We start from the raw sequence: 18,577 nt of genomic DNA on the forward strand, positions 1-18,577 counted from the left end.
AAAAAAGGTTTAATATGCATCAGAACAGTCTCTATACCCTGACAATTTTGGGTTGCGTTTTTGCCGAGCGTTAACTTAACAGCATATCAGTGCAATATTGCATAAGTTGTAGTTTTATCGCAAATCTCACGCCGTGTTATCTCACTGTTCTGGTCATGTATACAAATAAATTTCCCACGTTGTCGGCTCGCTCTCATGATGGTCTCATTTGTTCCGACTGTTTCCCATCAGTATTGGATTTCCCTGAAATTTCCTCCCCCCACTTCCGTACTGCACCGCCAGCTGTATGGACCAAACACAAGGTGTGTATAACAGCCGCAAAGCACTTATAGTCCTATTCCACAAATATCGGCCAACCCAGAGATTGTACAAATTTTCCCAAATTATCATCTGGGAAAGTTGAAAGTAATTAGCAATGCTTATTTGAATGGTCACACCTTCGAATTTTATTCACAGACTGAAAAGTTAGTTCTGCATTACGTGGTAATGCCTTTTTCTTGGAGAGAAAGGGATAAACAGCGATAAGGAGATGCTGAAACTTGGCAAAGCCACCCACTGGCGAAAACTCTTCCTCGAACACGTATTTATGCAGTCAGTAATACCGCCACGGAAGCTGTTTATTCGGAAATGCGTTTTTTTCTCGTGCATTTTTAGTTCGTTTTCCCGCAAACAAAGTCTTCCTTATATTAGAGTACATCTGAGTGATTCTTTTGTGTAAGTTTGCAAACAAAGATTGTTTTAGCGGATTAACTCTTTGAAGTTGTTTTCTTTCATGATTTGAAAAAAAAAAATTGAAATGATTTTCGAAAAAAAAAAAAGATACAAAATGTGGTTTACAGAACAGGGCGAAGAAAACAAAATAAAGTGATTTGTGAAAGGATTCGAAAAAGGATTTGTAAAATGTCTTCTTAACCTCCAAGTTTTGGCTTTTCATGAAATATGTGGTTGCACGTGATGCACGTGATAAAGTCGGGAGAGGTGGCTGGTAAATATTTGACAAGCTAAATGAAAAGGTAATGTATGAACTAAACGGAAAACTGATGTTAAGGGCAAGAAACCAAACAATATTACACAAAATTTGCCCGATATTTGGTTTGCAAAACAAACCTGTGGGGCCTTGAAGAAAGATAACAAAATTAATTTGCTTTTTTTAGTGTCATGTGTCTGATATATGACTCACTTATTGACTCCATTAACAATCCGAGTCACGCGAGTTGATGAAAGACTGCTATTAGTCATTTATAATCAAACATAATAAATATCGATGGGTTATTGACCAACTTTGTTAGGTCAAGATGGCTGGATATTGGCCAAGTTCTTTTTTTGCTTGTTTATAGACCGAGACGGAATCGAGGTCCATAAACTCGCAAAAAAAGAACGAGGCCAATATCCAGCCATACTGACCAACAAACTTGGTCAATAAAGGATTTGTTATATGGCTTTCGGGTAAATGTTCATCATGCGAAATTAAAGTTGACACAAACAAGCCCATAGTTGGGCAGCCCCACGGGAAGGGAATTTTTCCACTTTAATTTCACTTTTTTGAGTAAACTGACAGCTTGTTTCCTTGGCGATGTTACTTTAACATGTCCTTGGATTAAAAGCAAACCGACTTTATCAAAGGTACAATAACGTCAAAATTAACAAAAAAGCAACGGCTAGACTATGTGTCAACAATAACAAAAATGCAGTTCTCACAATGTCCATAAACAATTCATTGTTGACATAACGTGAGTCACTTAGTTTTCACGTCATGTCATGTTCCCGAAACTTTTAAGAAAGAGTTTATTTATACTGCAAAAAATAGATCAGCTGATTTTAAATATAAAGACAGCTGGTATAAACCAATGTGCAGTTGATAAAATATTTCAAATAGTGTTAGCAATAAAAAATATTAAAAACTAAAAGGGAAAATTTGGTTACAACAATAACAACTATTAACTAAATGCTACATTTATGATGTATTCTGTCTTGCTATAGCAAATACTAGAATCTTTTTTACTTAAAAGTTCTTAAATTTAAATTTAAGTCGCGTCATTTTAAGTTCGCGATTATTTTTTTTTTTCAACATGCTGTGCGTACAAAACATATGGTGTTACTCGAGCCATTCCGGAAAGTGATTCTCACGTAGACTCTGTGACACCTTTCCACGCCGCAGTATGATTTTATTATGTCAGCGGTCATCCCACATTATTAATATTCAACTTCATGTACTGAACCAGAGCAGTTAACACTGTTACGTAGGTTATTTCTTCTTAAAAAAGTTGTAAGACTTAGAATTTTAGTTGAAGAGGAAGGGGGTCACAGAGTCTACATGGGAATTCGCTACCCGAGTCATTCATTTTCAACCTCATTCCAAGTCTTTTCCCTTAATTAGGGGAAAGCCTGGCTAAAGGTAGTGAGTATTGTGGTCTAGACCGTAAGCAGTCCCTCTAGTGTTTGCGTTAAATACCTTCTGTTGTAGATCCACTGACCCCCATCTTGGATTATATGCGGATTATATGGCGAGAGAAATCTGTTGAGGAGGACAAAACTGCTCTGGGTACCGGGGAGGGGACAGGGTCATCTTGAGAAACAACGCCTTGAAGACCCGGGGACGAGGTTAAATAGGCCAATTCCGATATATTAAAATTCTAACTTGGCTCCGAGGCTTAGGGGAATAAAACAAAAGAAATTAATTATTCATCCCTCATCCTGGGTGCGATTTTTTTTGTTTTATTCCCTTAAGCCTCGGAGCCAAGTTAGAATTTTAATATATCGGAATTGGCTTATTGGCTGAATCGGACCTAATGGACCTTTTCGGCGATACGGCGGCCATTTGGAATTTAATGGTTTCAAATACCTATGATGGGATGCTCAGAGGGCAAATATATACTAATTTGCCCCCTGAGCATCCCATAATAGCCATTTGAAACATTAAAAATCAACATGGCCGCCGTATCGAAGAAAAGGTCCATTGACTATAGCATCATAAACATGCATAACCATTTGATTTTGCATGGTTGCTAACGAATTTGTTGGCACGTTATTGAGTTTTAGTTTTAGTGAGAATAATTTTTTTTGGTGCCCATCTTGTCAACGCCTTTTAGTTTTGAATGAAGAATGTAAAAACAGAGACCGATACAACGTAGGGTCACTTAAAATTAGGTGTGCTATATTTCTGCTGGGCAAACCAGCCCTCTTTAGGTACAATGAGAATTTACACTGGAAGAATTGGAAGGGGTGTGCGTGATACCGGAAATACCTAAAACTAACTTAATTGACAGTTCTAAAAAACAAGTTTTTAACTTGAGTTTTTAGTTTTAGTCTGATAAGCTTTTTACCGGAGAGAAATCCAGGTTAAATTAATTCAAAGCAGGGGCGTAGCCAGGATTTTTCAAGGGGGGGGGGGGGGGGAGGGGAAGGGGGTCACACTGTGTCAAAGTGAGGATACTCACCAGATTGTCATGCCGACCTCCATGCACCTGTTGTTGTAGGTTGTTGTTAGGATTACAAAAGGGGGGACTAATTAAAATGCGAGAAGAATACAGTGAAATCCCGACTTTTCGAGCCTCCAAGGGAAACGAAAATTGGTTCGAACAATTGGATAGTTTAAATTCCCGGAGGGGAATACTCCGAGAAAAATTGGGTGGGTTGTGCGGCCCGCTTCCCAAAAACCTTACCCTAGTAATGACCAACATCTGCGATTTCCAATACCCTATTTATGACCTGACGCTAATTCAATACCCTGTTTCAGACCTGCCTTATACATAGTTTCCTAGCTCAGACCGATGTTAAAGGCACTGTGAAGGAGGGCTTTTGTTGATCGGTCTTATCGATAATGATAAAAAAGTAGCTTCTAAAAAAATAAATGCCTAATTCAAGGCTAGAGTGCAAAAATCAGATCCTATGGCCAAAACCGATACCCTATTTATGACCTGAAACAGCTGAAAAACCATACCCTTTGGGGCCGCACATATCTATATAGGCCATATAAGGAAGTACACCCCCCCGGTTTAAATTATAGCGTTTGACTGAGGAGGGGAAACGACTTTTGGTTCGAGTTATCGGGAGGTTCGGAAAAAATGAGGGTTTGAGAAATCGGGATTCCACTGTAATTTGACTTATTTAGTAAATTTTGCTCCGAGTGCTCTATTTACATTTCAGTCAAATCGTCCGATATTTGTGGTTGTAGTGGTATCACGAACATTTTCGCAGCCTTCTTGGTCAAGGTCGGTCAAAATAATACTTTAAAAGTAGGTCTACCCACACATACTCGAGATGCGCCAGGGTGAAGATATCAAGGGAATTATCAAAGGTGAATCAATTAATCTGCAGGTTTTTTGGCAGCTTTTCCGACACACTGGGAACGAATTCAAACAAATCTGCCATCTTTTTTAATTTGACTTCATAAACTTGTACGGTGCTTGCCGTATTAAACTCATCATAACACTCCTTTAGAAGCTTCATTACACTGTTGAGTAAGGGAAACAATTTTACTAAAACTAGAACATTCTTTTAAGTTCTGTTTTGATTCGACTTTGTCTTTTAGTGCTCTTTGATGTTAAAATCAAAACATACCCGCTGCACTAAAGAAAACAAACAAGCACCAAAGTTCAAGGACTTTATTTTTTCCCGGAAAGTTAACAGGGAATCGAAACCGAAACTTGTTCATAATTACACCTGTTGTTTAAGTGTTAAATAAACAGCGCGGGTGGAACTGAGGAAGCTGGCATAAGTTAAGATACACCCTAAGTATAGTTTCTTGTCTTTTGTATACGGACAATACTTACGAGACATATTCTAAAGGGCCAAAGTAATTGTGGCCCAAGAAGATTAGCCTCGAAGATGTCAGAGATCTATTAATCGTGAATGTAGTCAGACCTTCGATAATATATAAGATCCGTACGAGACAAACTAAGTTTGCTACCCGGTTAGTTGAGGTCGACACCTGACACAGTGCTTGCGTAACTCGTCATAACACTCCTTTAGAAGCTTCAGTACCGTTGATTTGAAGACCGTAACATTCCGCTGATAAGCCTCCTTCGCTCGGTTTTTAAGCCCATCTATATGTAAACAAAGAAACTACTTCTGTTATAAGTCCCCCCGAATATAAACCTTCCCTCACGAAACCAGTGCAGTAGAGTGTGAGACAATATATTTCTTACTATTTAGCATTAAAGAAACTGTTCAGTTATTAAGTGTACAACAGTTATGAAAAGACGGCATTTATCCAATGTCATAGGGCTTATTTTGCACTTCCGCTTTCTCGTCCTCAGAGCGGGGTGGGATGGGGGTTGGGAGAATGAGTAGGTCCAATATTTGCCGGCCCTTATGAGCTCTATTTGTTTCCCTACTTGTGACTTGTGTTTCTAAGTTTCCAAGAAACTAAAACGTGGTTTCATCAGCTCATTTTGAACCTTAATTTTTAAACCACTTAAAACCCTGTCAGGATATGAGCTCCTTTCCCCCGCCCACCCGAACTTAGGGCTTATCGCCGGAATTTTACGACATGTCTTTCGGTGCTTGTTTTTTTTTTTTTTTTTTACCTCGATGATAAATCAAAACAAACCTGCACGCACTAAGAAAGACAAAACAACCACTAAATTTCAAGGAATTTTCCAAAGTGAAAAGGAAATCGAAACATGTTCAAAGCTGAACCTATTGTTAATGTCAAGTGCTAAAAAAAAAGAGATGAGCATCTGAGTTCTAAAAAAACGTGTTGTTGTCATGGACAAAGTTTGACTACAGTCGACCTTCGAACACAAAATCGGTATACGAGATAAATGTTAACAAGTTTAAAAAGTAATTCGCAAATTTATTTCAAATAGATATCACTAAAGAAAATGATTCACCGTGGCCTTTTCATATGTGTTTATACTTTAAATACTATCTCAGAATGGATTTCGTGTCACGGCGCGGTTTCATTGTTTTGTACGGATTATGTTTCGATGGGACTCCTTGCTGTTACTGCGTGATACCTGATTGAACCCCTGATCGGGAAAATCTGCCTACAGCGGAAGAAGATATGGGACAAGTAGGAAAAAAAAAAACGTTTTGGAAGCTCTCCGCTAAACTGGAGGACTGCAGAATACACTAAGATGGACTCTTTGGAACGCGGTCGATTTCTTTCGTAGCAACTGATCTTTGGAAAAATCTTTCAGTCCATTAATTTTAAAGAAATAATAGCCCTGATTTGCGTATTCAAAAACAGTACAACGTTATTTCCATTTTATTTGTTAAGGGAAAATTTTCAACGTGTTCGTTTGCTTTCGAAAGTCCTCGAACTAAATTTAACCGATATTGGCAACTTCCGATACAGACAAAGTCAAAAGTTCCGCGCCTATTTTTAATTTTTTTAAATCTAAAAATGATAACGCTGAGAGATCGTCGATGATTAAATGAAAAGCAGGCGGCATCGTATGCCATTCCAGTTGACCCCGGGCAATCGGTTCTGGTAGTCTGTCTGTAATGTCAGGCTGAACACTCCAATGCTAAGCTCTATGCTATCTCTCCTTAATTGAACCATGGACCTTATCGCGAAGAGGAGTTAACTAAGGATCTGTGAAGGTTAGTGAAAATATGTGCCAAAACTGATATTTGCTCGCTAAGATCTTATTTCAGTTATGTGGGTTTTCGAGCGGTGTAAAATTAGAAACAAACAGTGAGTGAGTCATGTTAGTTGAACAATACAACACAGGATTGTAATGCTGGCTGCACTGGGTTCAACAGCCGTACAGAAAGCCAAAAAGTTATATTCCCAGCCGAAGAATGAGTGGAAATAAGTTGCATTCCATTTCTTAAATACATGCATAGACGGATCATAGTCATTTTAATGTTCATTATTTTCGAACCATGTCATTTATGATGGGGCAGTGCTAACCTGGCGGTCATCGCAATGTCTGTTACATTGTGTCGCTGTTGAATTTTTTTTTAATGTGCAAGTCTCTTAAGATTCAAGCTTTCTTTCGGTGGTGTATCTGAAAACAAGTTCAATTTAAAAGGCGAAAGCAAATGCTAAAAGACCCCCACAAAGATTCTCAAGATAGATTTGTAACAGCCTGCTGAGACCCTCCGCTGCGTAGCGTGTTGGTTTAAGTGGTAAGGTCGCTGCAGTGTTTTAGCTATTTTTGTCGACTGTGAGTCTTAACCTTCACATTGCATTATATGTGCAAAATCGTGACCTCAAATCGAAGAAAGATGATTTCTGTGCATTTTAAATAACATTTTTATTAAATTGATTTAAACTTGTAAAAGAGTCGGGCAGATGTTTTTCAAGTTCACACAAATGCAATCCCATCTTCTCCAAGAAGGGGTTGAATAGGTCCGTCGATCCGCCAATATTTTTGTTCAAATCCGAAACCATAACCACATTCGGAAACAGAAGTGTAAAAGTTCAAAGGTAAACTGGTAAATGTGAATGCCATTGTTAATTTCGCAAAAGTAGTAAAGAAGGCAACATGCTTGATGATTATTATAGTACAGTGCAATTCCAATAGCAGTCTCACACCTGAGTTTATTTGAGCTTCGTTCGAAAAAAGAAATAATTTGGATGAACTCATTAACATACCGACCAAGGCTGAAGAAAGGTCTATGATCCAAATTTCGTTTAGGACCCAAGATCCGAATATCAAGACAGGCACAATTCGGAATCCGGCCAAAATTCACAGCTGATCCATGATCCACTGTGTTTCAAAATCCGCGAATCCGCTCGATTTCCCGCAAAAATCCACAATCCGTGCGCTTTTTAAGGCCAAATCCGTCGATCCGAAAACCTATTCATCCCCCTCCTACAATGTTGCCTATCCATGCTTATTTTTGGCTCTCCCCCCCCCCCCCCCCCCGATCCAGTGTTTTCTGGGTTCATTTACGGTTGTAAGCCGTTATTCTGATATTTCGGTTAATTCTGTAACTATTTAGTAAGTTTCTCATTATACAGCTACATTGTAGCTCCGTGAGCGGGCGAGATGAACCGACTCCTGCACTGTGATTAGCTTAGCTGTGCGGGCAAGATGGCGATAGAGATTACACGCTGTGTCCCGCGAGAAAATAATGTTCTTTTTCCATATAATAAATATTTTATTGACCACGCAAGGTTGCTCGGTAAAGATGACCCAATATTGGCGTCGTTCTTTTTTGCGTGTTTACGGACTCGGTCCATATACACGCAAAGAAAGACTTGGCCAATATCCAGCCATCTTGACCTCACGCTTGGTCAATAACCAATATAAATTGCCTAAATTTGAGCCAACTTAAAGATTTAGGTATAGTTCGTCATTTAGACAAAAACGCTTGTTGGAAATCGGCTAAAATGTCGACATTTCCGTCCTAAAGTATCGAATTATAGACATGTCATCTTGAAAGGAAATGACGGTCGCGAAAAGCAAAAAAAAAAAAAAAGAAAAAAAGAAGAAGAAGAAGAAGAGGAAGACGAAATGATCGACCTATTTCATTATTTTCTATGAATTCCCTTCTTCTGGCAGTCTTACGACCCCCACAGACCTATTATTAATTCCGCATTTTTCTTTGGCATTGATTTAAAGTCATTCTGTAACGTTGGGTGAAAACTGTGTCATTTTATGCCAACCCTATGTTGGACGAGCTGCAGCACGCTTGAGCCAAACTTTCGTTCAGCTCGTGTGTGAACAGCTGATTTGCTTGCCAACATCATAACCTCAACGAGGTCCAAATCTGCGATAGCAGGCGTAAACAAATATTTCATATGTACTTGGGCCGTGTCCACACAACGCCGGAGAAATTTGAAAACTGAGTTTCATTCTGAAAACGTATCAAATATTTTCCTTGTAACCGTAGAAATAAAGCTGCGTTTTCAAATTTCTCCGGCGTAGTCAGTCAACGAAGCCTTGGCCTGTGAGAAATATCTAGCATTAGTTTTTTTTTTACTGAATTGAAATGCATGACTTTCAATTGCTATTTCTTGGGCTTTTTAGTCTCTTCATCGTGACAAGAGTCCTTAGAGGACACTGATTGACTTCTAACATCATGAATAATAAACGACTTTAAGAATACCAGTAAAATGTTTCAGTAGCAGGGAGCAATGAGCACTACGTTTGATTGTATGTATTTTAATCATCTCATAACTCTTTAGGCGATGAAAAACAGCTATTGTGTTCTTTGATAGTCCGTGTGGGTCTAACTTGCACCAGCGAGTCTTCCGCTTTTGTAACTGAGGAGTTCAATCCTTCTACTCTGTGTTATACCACTGCAGTCGAGGTAATTTCCGACACACCTGTTGATTTGCATGAAAGGTGTGGTGTACAAGTTATGGCACGTTTGGAATTCTCGCAAAGAGAGAACCAGATGGATCAAAGCAAGGTACTCACTAAATCAGAAAACCAAAACTTACTCGTTGAATGAAGCAATAGTTATGGCCTAATAAATTACAACAAGTCAGTCTGTTTAAGGCGGTCATGTCCAAGGTCGCAAGAGAACCACACACATGTCTACAGCTAACTCTTAGTCTCTCAGGCGAACGAAAGAGGCGTTTAAGGCTGATGTTAAAGGAGCTCATTCACGATATTTTGAGTTATTTTGGCCACGTGCAAAATTACCTTTAAATTAAAGGGAATCTGAAAATATAATAGTTTGCTGAGACGCAAAAACACCAGAGATAATGATGGAGATTAAGGAGATTAACCATTAAGGAACAAGGATGGTTAATTAAGGATGGAGAAGATTGACACGGATTACAAACGACGAACTTGAAAAATTTAGGCTAAGCTTTTCAGGATGCCCAAACCATGACCTAGCTCATTTTAATCAGCTTGAAAGTACTTACAGTCTAAAAGTACTTGACAAGTACGGCACGAATGTGAGTTGACCTTGGCTAACAAAATAACCTGTGATCACAGCACATAAGTACTAAATATAGGGCTTGACAGCAACTAACAGATGGTTTTTGCTAATACCCATATTGTTTTGAGTATATAACTAAGGTGAGACGTGCTTCCACCCATATTGCAACCCACCAGTTGAGACTACTTCTCTCGCCGTCAACTCAAAACATGGTTCTTCTCTCGAACGAAAGTTAAGGTAAGAATAGTCTAGATTGATTAGGCTTAATGCGTTTTTGTTTGAAGCCGCATTAACCAAGATCGACTGAAATTCGCGCCTTAGTTATATTGCATAGCATAGTACCTGTTAAGTCTCAGGCTTCGTGATGTGTTCGAACAACAAAGAAACCGCAAGGAACTCGACTACAAGCCTATTTCTCACTGTTCCTGTCATCGGTTTCACTTCAATTCAATTGGGAATAAGTCCGTTTAGGGTTTACTAACGACTGAAATCTTTGTACATTCATATTCCCTCGCCAAAAATACTGCGTAGATATAGTTTTCTCTAGGTCACTTTGGATATAACGAGGATAATACATGGGCGCGCGTAGATATGGAATATCTCTTCGAGTGTTCAACTCGATATCTCACTTGTTCGCGCAAGTTAAACACGAGAGGAGATATTCCATATCTACAAGCAACCATGTATTATTTTGTTTATTATACAGACATACTGATAACGACATTTTTGACGATTTTCCGAAGATTTCCGACTTCTTTTCGAAGATTTCCGAAGATTCTCCAAAACTTATTCGAAGGTCACACGAACATTGCCAAACATTTTCCGAAAATTACGGAAGATTACCGAAGATTTCTGATTTATCGTGTTCCGCGCGCTAGTGTTATGTTTTGAAAGCTGTCTTTGCATTCGTTTTAACACCCAGTCCTAGCTCTCAAACTTATTAAATGTAATAAGCAATGGTGATGTATTGATTTACTATCATCTCCGTTAAAATCTTGGCTTTTAATCTTAAATTATAAATCCCCAAACAAATGCGTTTTTACCGTTTTTATGGCTTTATTTGTGATATCCTCGAATTTCCTTTGGTGAAATCTTCCAAAGTTTTTACAGTACATTAAACCCAGTGGGATACGAATTTTAGACACGAAAAAAGTAGGGTTTGCAGAGGCAGTTTTTAGATTTTTGCAGGAGCCATAATTTTTGATAATTTATGTCTTTTAACACTACGAAAAAACTGGTCGAATAGGTTTCCTTGTAAAACGAGCTCCAAGTACAGTAAAGTATTTTTTACCCGTCTGTCAAATTTTACGGAATTTCACCGAAGGAAAAGCGAGAAAATTCAATGTCAGTTTTGCTTTTTGTGCTCATTTTGACGTCATAAAATATCAAAAAACGCTAACGTTTTCCTTTGAGCGCGCGCAGATTTCTTGGTATATGTAGGGGATTAATGAGATGTAGGCTGTGTAGGTATTTCTCTTGAGGTTTGACGAATATAGTTGAAATTAACTAATTCGGATAATATTTAATGTTGATGGTGTCGAGCAATTATTAGTTTGGTCTCTCCCACAGTTTTTTTCTTAAATTTGGTTATCTTACAACTTACAAAGATGGGTTACATCTTTCTGCCTGATCACGAACAGCTTTTGACTCAGAGTCGAGAATAGGCCCTTTGCAGCTGGGGTCACGTGCCTAATTTTTTTCCAAGAAAATTTTTATATTATGGGCTATAACTTAAAGAATGCCAGAAATGCAAAGAGCGCATCGAAAATACCAAAATGGCCATATTTGAGGCCCCTGGAATTAAAGAGTAAGTTAATGCGACAGTTTGAATTTTCGGAAAATCTAGAGGATTTGTATGGAAAATGTTGCTGGAGAGCAAGGCCTTGCTCTCCAACAACGTTTTCCATACAAATCTTATTTTTTAAAAACTTCAGACCGTCATAAAATTTCATTCGTTAATGATGGAGGCCTCAAACTTGGCCATTTTGATATTTTCAACATCCTTTTTCCATTTCTGGCATGCGTTAAGTCATAGCCCATAATTTTATGAAAAGTAGGTCTCGTGATGGCTTAGCTTTAAAGGGCCTATTAGAATTAGAAGCGAAGTTACATGCTCTGGGATGGCACAATGTGATGTTACACGCGTGGTCAACGCGCGAGTGCGGGGGCGAAATGATTGATTACCCGACATTTTGACTCGCGTTTTTCGTGCGCTATGTACTTTCCTGGCGTATCGTGCAAGAATCTATGTACAGGGTAAGAGAGAACTACACAAAAGCTTAAGAAATTGTTTGGTTTTACGAAAAAGGAAAACAGTTATCGCATGCTCATTTTCAACATTTTCAAACATGTCGGGATCTATACCAAATCAATCCAATACCAAAATTTCAAAGACACCGCCTCTTCAAATGTCGCATTAAGACTGACAACGTTTTCAAAAGCCTGTTAGTAATCTATTTGCGAACTAAAAGCAGAAAGGATTTTAATCAGCGCGGTATCTTGTCTTGTAACAAAGAATGTAGATTTAATAGAAATCTGCTTTAATCTTCAATTGTAGCCAGCACCAAAAGTACTGCGTAGGTGTTCATAAGACCGGGGATTAATTCTCTCACCCTTTGTCCCCTCTTGATTGCACCAATCGGATTCTTTAAAAATAGTCACGTGTTTGTTTCCCTTATTTTTGTTTGCGCTGTTTGAGAGAACTCTGAGAACAATTGGTCAAATGTTTGCCTAACGGCAACGATCAAATGTCTCAAGATTTAGTGACGAGTTATTCCAGTTTTAAGTTATGGCAACAGAAGTTTCTGAAGAGCCATGGGCTCCGTCCTGTTCTAAGCGCGTTTTAGGCATGACGAGTTTTTAAGTTGCCCATTATTCATGAGGTAGGTTGAAGTCAACCCTGAGGCGAGATTCATAGACGATACATACCTTTATTCGGCTGCCGTGTGCATGGCCGATGATGGAACGTTTTATTGCAGGTTGTTCTTTTAAATTGCCTTCCAAAGTGTTTTGATAACCTTTCTTTTGTAAACCGTGATGTTTTGATTGACTGGTTCTTCGCCCGACACAAGAATTTCGAGAATCTGTAGGCGTTCAATCAAAAATGATCTTTCAAGCGTAAAGGTTAGCTGCCATTTGAAGCAAGTCAGTTTTCGAGCAGATAAAAGCGCGCAGGAAATTCATCTCACTCAGGCAATGCTACTCGCTGGTCGAAGATGAAAGCTGTTTACAGAAACATATGGTAACAAAAGACCACTAAACTATATTTCATCGCTTCATTTTGCTGCCATGGCCGCTCTTCCAGAAAGCCGACGAAACAATTCAAGCATTAATCCTCTGGACCTTTACTCTGGGCTTCCTTCGACCAGTCCAGTATACCATGATCTGTGCGAGGACTCTGCGGCTTTTACTACTTCACCAGTTTCTGCGGTTGTCGCGTCATGCTACGCAATTCTGATACCACTAACAGTACTGGGAAACGGTTCTGTAATTGCAGCATTTGCGACAAATGGCAGGCTAAGAACTGCCACAAGCTTTTTCATCGTTGGCCTTGCCGCCAGTGATTTGTTAGTGGGTACTTTTGCGGTGCCCTTTTGGACGTTTGTCGTGTCGCACGACAATATCATGGCTGGTTACTGTTTCTCGACTTATGCCGTGTACATCAGCTTTGATGTTTTTGCCGGCTGCGCTTCCATTTTACAGCTCACTTCTATCGCACTCGAGCGATTTATCTCGGCGCAGTGGCCGTTGATTCATCGCAAAATGCCTCGACGTGTCTATTGCGCCATGATTTTTGTAGCATGGCTTAGTGCCACTGTTATGGCCGCCTTGCAACCCTTGCAAGCAAGAACGCCACGTTGGCGGGAAACCTACACCATATTTTTATTTCTCACCTACTTCTGCTTCCCGCTTGTGATAATCGTGACTTGCTATTGCTATATTTTCAAGATCAGCAGGTTTCAAGCTAGGAGACGTCTTTCGAGTTCCTCGACGCGCTGCGGGCACACTCCTGGAGGGGCCATTAAGGAATTAAACGTCGCCATTACCGTGGCAGTGATAACAATCCTATTCATAGTCGCTTGGCTGCCTTTCTTCGTGGTCACAGTCATTGCGACGTTTTGTTTGTCGTGCCTACCGTCCCCACAGGGACTGTTACACCTAGTTAAGTTTCTGAAATTCTTGCAATACAGCAGCAGTGCTGTTAATCCTTATATCTACGCCTACAGGAACACTGAAATGCGGCGAACATTGGCGAAAATTGCCAGCAAATTTTTACCGTGCGATGTGGGCTTGGCAAGGACAAGAAATATAGTTGGCCAATCCATTATGCAAGGTCAGGCTCAGGAGCGTCAGCAATCCATTTCGTTAAGGAATGTTATTTCTTCCGAAGAAAGACGCGTTTTTGACGAGAAAATAAAAGATAAGACCCCAACAAAACCTCCAAAGAAAGGCAAAAAGAAAACAGTTGTAATTTATTTGTAACGTCTTTCATTTAATTGGTTCCTGTTTTACACAGCAATTTTAAAACTTTGGTTCGAATTTATCGATGAGCTCTCAAAAGATAAAAAAGTATCATAGAGTCTCTTATGAGTTTAATATATACAGATCTTTATGATAGGGTTAGCTGAAAGTGTTTATTTGTTTATCTAATTACAAAGGTAAAAGTTGGTTATCGAGGAGAAAATGAAACTGTTTTGAAACATGATGGCAATCCTAACTTTCAGAGAGTTGTGAAATAAATGGAATATCAAGTTTCGTATTTACTTACTTTACTCTTACTTAGGTCATATCTAATCATGAAAAACTATAGCTATTTCGATTTGAACTCTGTGTTATTGTCCCCTCAAGGAGACATTTAAAATATGTAAATCATTTTCATTTCAGCACATGCTTTACAAAAATTGTTCTAGACTCTTCGATTAAAGTCTTCTCTTGTCAATTGCATGTTATTTTTGGTTCAGTGTATCGATCTTGAGATCAGTTTAAAGCAGGCGCTGTTAATAAAGCTGGATGTTTAAAGCTAAATTGTTTGTTTTAGCTAACAATCGTTGTCTTTGTGACTGACAATAAGCAGAGTTCATTAACAACCGCTTACGTCTTAACTAAGTTGTTTTCAAACCGTTAATCACCATAACAAAACTATTAATAGCCGCATTTCCTTATGACTCAGCAATCAGGTGACGTCATGAATCCCATTTTAAATATTCACTAAATCACGGCGATCAGAACAAGTCGATGGGCAAGGTAAAGTCTGCGTACGATTCTAACCTAGTGTCCCATCAGGCCGATGCGTGTATCCAATTTTCGTAGTATAAAGCGACTAGGAGTATTTCTACTCCCCCCTTAATGGATGCTAATTTTTCTAAGGGTTACCCCCAGCATTAAATTTGCTAGTATCCATTTATACACCTAGGTAGAGAGAGGCACTGTGAGAGTAAAGTGTCTTTCCTAAGAAAACAGCAGAATGACAACGATCAGGAAGAAATACTCCTAGAAGTAGAAATACTCCTTGTTACTTGGCCACTGGCCTGATAAAGCCTTTTTTCTTTAGTAGATCAAGAACAACGTTTTATGATGTGGCTCCATGAGCGGGCAAGATGAACCAAATCCTGTGCTGTGAGTGGCTGTAATCATACCCACTCGGGACTACCCGCTGTGTCCCGCAAGAAAAATTTCTCTGAAGGCCGTATAATAAATCCTTTATTGACCACTTTTTGCGAGTTTATGGACCTTGACTCCGTCTTGGTCCATAAACAAGCAAACTTGGCCAATATCCAGCCATCTTAACCTCACGCTCGGTCAATAACCCATATGTACGTCAAGACGATCGAGCGTAGTAACTGGTATTAACTTTTCTCTTCATCATTTCTTTCATTTTGAGAAAATCTGACTCTGGTCACGTGCGATAAGCACTCGAAATGGAGAATAAAAAAGTGATAAAACAGCTAATGTGTTTATACCAAAATTAATGAGTTTTCGTGATTGCCTCTGTTAGTGACGCTGGTTTAAGCATTCCGTTTTCATTCATGTATAACTCACCAGGGTCATAGTGTGGGAAACAGTCACTGGACAATTCGCCTCCCCGGCGCGCTAGCCCTTTTCCGGTCTTTTTTGCGCTGTTTTTGAGTCCGTGATTTTGGTGAGAACTTTATCACGATAAAGTTTTACTCATGTGTTTCAAATTTCGTTAATTTGTTGTGTAAACGTTTCACAACTGATCTTTTCAAGCCATTTTTCGACCAATCAATAGCAGGGGAACTTGTTAAAATTCAATCAAAATATTAGTTTTTGGACCACAAGAAAACTAGTGTAAATATAATTTTTTTAATAAACGTTTCGGCTTTTTGTTAGTAGAATTTACAGGTGCTATGTTTAAACCTCCTTCTATGTGAAGTATTTAAAAAAAAAAAAAAAAAAAAAAAGACAAGAAAGTTGTCATTGACTGATCTTTATTTTTAATGGCCAGATTCTGGTGTGATCAGTATTCTGAATTTTCTACTCAAGGTAGGTAATTAATTTTTATATTGCCGGAAGGAAAAAAATATATCTTTGTTCGCCTTATACAAGCACAGTTTATAGAGGATATCAATTAAGACTTCATATGTCATTGTTCCGAGCTTTGTGCGAGTTTTGCTCTACGAACGAGAAGTTTCTTGGGCGTTGAAAGTTTAAGTTTTTGTGGACGGCCGAAATTTGCCTTGACAAATTTAAAACGCAAAAGAGCCTTAAAAGAAGCCACGTGTGTACCAATTTGATGTGAAAAGAAACTCGCTTTTCGTCGTTAGGAGAATCTGGGAATTAACCTTGACGACCGACATGCCGAATGAATGTTAAGAGTAAAGCATATGTTGATTGTTCGTCTTGGCTATACCGCCGAACTGAAAGGTCAGAATTTTTTTTTCTTTCTTCTCTAGCTTCAATCTCAATTTTGCACGGAGTAAAGAGCCTTCTTCCTTTCAGCAATGGTTTCTCAGCGTGCGTATTAATGGCGATTTTGGCGAAAACTTGAGGATAATGTTTGTTTAAGTGTGATAAAAATTCAATACTTGATGGCAGGACCTGAGTATAATGGCGAGAACGCAATACACATCTTGTTGTTAATTTCACCTGTATGACAACTGCTAGTGATTAATTTGAAGTCAAAGAAATTTTAGAGCTGCCTAGTTCTGGAAAACTGGGGCAACCACGAATCGCGTCCCTGAAAAGCTGCTCAAAGAGAGCTGATGTTGAGGGTGCAATATCAGTTCTGAATTTAATGTTTGCAATCATTAAGCTAAGATGGGACTGACGGACTGAAAAATTTTCTGACGTTGCCAGCAGGAGGGAACTCTAATACTTACGTTTCAAAAAAGTACGATCTACGATCTACTCTGCAAGCTAATTGAACGAAATTTGATTGGGTCAAGTGAGATTTTTTAATTTGCGCGGCTATCATATCTTCTTTACACCCTCTTTGACATAACCGTAGTGTTTGGTTTTCCTTTTTCTTTTATCTTTTATCGACGGTTTATGTCAATTGTAATTCACATTACTTTGCCTCTAGAAATAATAATTCACAGAGAAAATCGTCTTTGACAATCCTTAAATTAAATTGTCGTTGTTTGTAAGTGAATAAAAGGCACCGAGCATTTAAGAGGAAAGAATGAAACAGTTTATCTTAACATTACGTCGATAAAGAACCGCGGCCTCTTTTTCCAGCAAGGTTAATAAGCTTAGATATCGGTAGTGCAATTTTGTCACCAAATCAAGGTGGTGGCTCTGAGAGACATATCCATTTAGGGAAATAAAGTGAGAAGTCTCTGTCGTAAGGAAATGCAAAGCAGATTTTAGACAAAAATTGCGTTGTTGCTTATTCATGTTATTTGTGACTTTCTGCTTGGATTTGTGGGGAAAGCTGTAGGTTCAGTCACTAGGCTCGTATCACTCTGATTGGAGTGATTAACATTGGTAATGTGTTATTGGTTCAGTAATTAACAAGATCGGAGAACGCTCAGCGGAAGTCCAATCGATTTGTTTAATCCCGTGTATGATTACAGTCCCAGTTTAGCGAGGGTACTTCTGTTTCAAGCGTCATATCTCTAACAAGTTTAGTGCGAGGGAGGATTTAGAGAAGCAAACCCTGCTGCTAAAATTTACCATCTCTTCGCCAAACCTCGAGGAAAAAAGTCATTTATAAAACTGTTTTGGAAATACATAAAAAAATGTTCAATAGAAGAACCCCATCAAGTGTACGGCAAGCGAATTTTGGTATTGGACACTTTGTTATTAGACACTCTTTGTTTGATCATCATTTTGGTTAAAAAAATAGAAAATAAAAATAGAACATGTTTAGAACCACTCACTTTCGAGAGTTTCATGCCCTCAGAATAATGTTGCAATTCCTCTTTTGGCAACTTTTGAGTTCGCGAGAATTAGATAACATTTTATCAGCATTGGCCAATTTTTACCTTTTCAGCGGCAACGAGCATTATGCTGACAAAGTAAAGAATCAGAAGGCAAAAAATTTAGCAAGAAAAGCAAAAATATCGGAAATAAATAAACTCAGGTTAAAAAAAAATCATATATCTATAATAATAATAATAATAATAATAATAATGATGAGAATGATAATGATAATGATAATGAATGCAAAAGATCAAGGATCGACGATCACAAATAACAGACTCAACTTTGAAATCAACGGCAACTCTCACAAAGTATTGAAAATGCTGAGATCAAAAGAAGAACAGACGTCTCTAAGATTCGTAGAAGTGAGGGAAGACAACGAACAACTTATAACAAC

The 18,577-nt window shown here is 38.6% G+C and overlaps 2 protein-coding genes across 5 annotated transcripts in view; both read left to right on the plus strand.

Annotated features, from left to right (window-relative positions):
* Positions 1-18,577, plus strand: part of LOC110056716 (adenosine receptor A2b-like) — a 31,956-nt gene that overhangs the window by 8,622 nt on the left and 4,757 nt on the right. The window contains exon 1 of one of the 4 annotated variants that reach the window (XM_020763229.2): positions 3,407-6,549. The exons of 1 other annotated variant lie outside the window; for it this stretch is intronic. The gene's annotated coding sequence lies outside the window, so the exon portion shown is untranslated. 2 more of the 4 variants (XM_089291415.1, XM_020763228.2) reach the window with 2 other exon arrangements.
* On the plus strand, positions 10,047-16,188 carry LOC110056714 (adenosine receptor A1-like). Its single transcript, XM_089291413.1, has one exon. The coding sequence runs from the start codon at positions 13,084-13,086 to the stop codon at positions 14,275-14,277; it is 1,194 nt and encodes a 397-aa protein (XP_089147539.1). The 5' UTR covers positions 10,047-13,083; the 3' UTR covers positions 14,278-16,188.

Source organism: Orbicella faveolata, unplaced genomic scaffold, assembly GCF_042242905.1.
Source record: "Orbicella faveolata isolate gen_17 unplaced genomic scaffold, um_ofav_v1 contig_24, whole genome shotgun sequence".
NCBI classification, from domain to species: Eukaryota; Metazoa; Cnidaria; class Anthozoa; order Scleractinia; family Merulinidae; genus Orbicella; species Orbicella faveolata.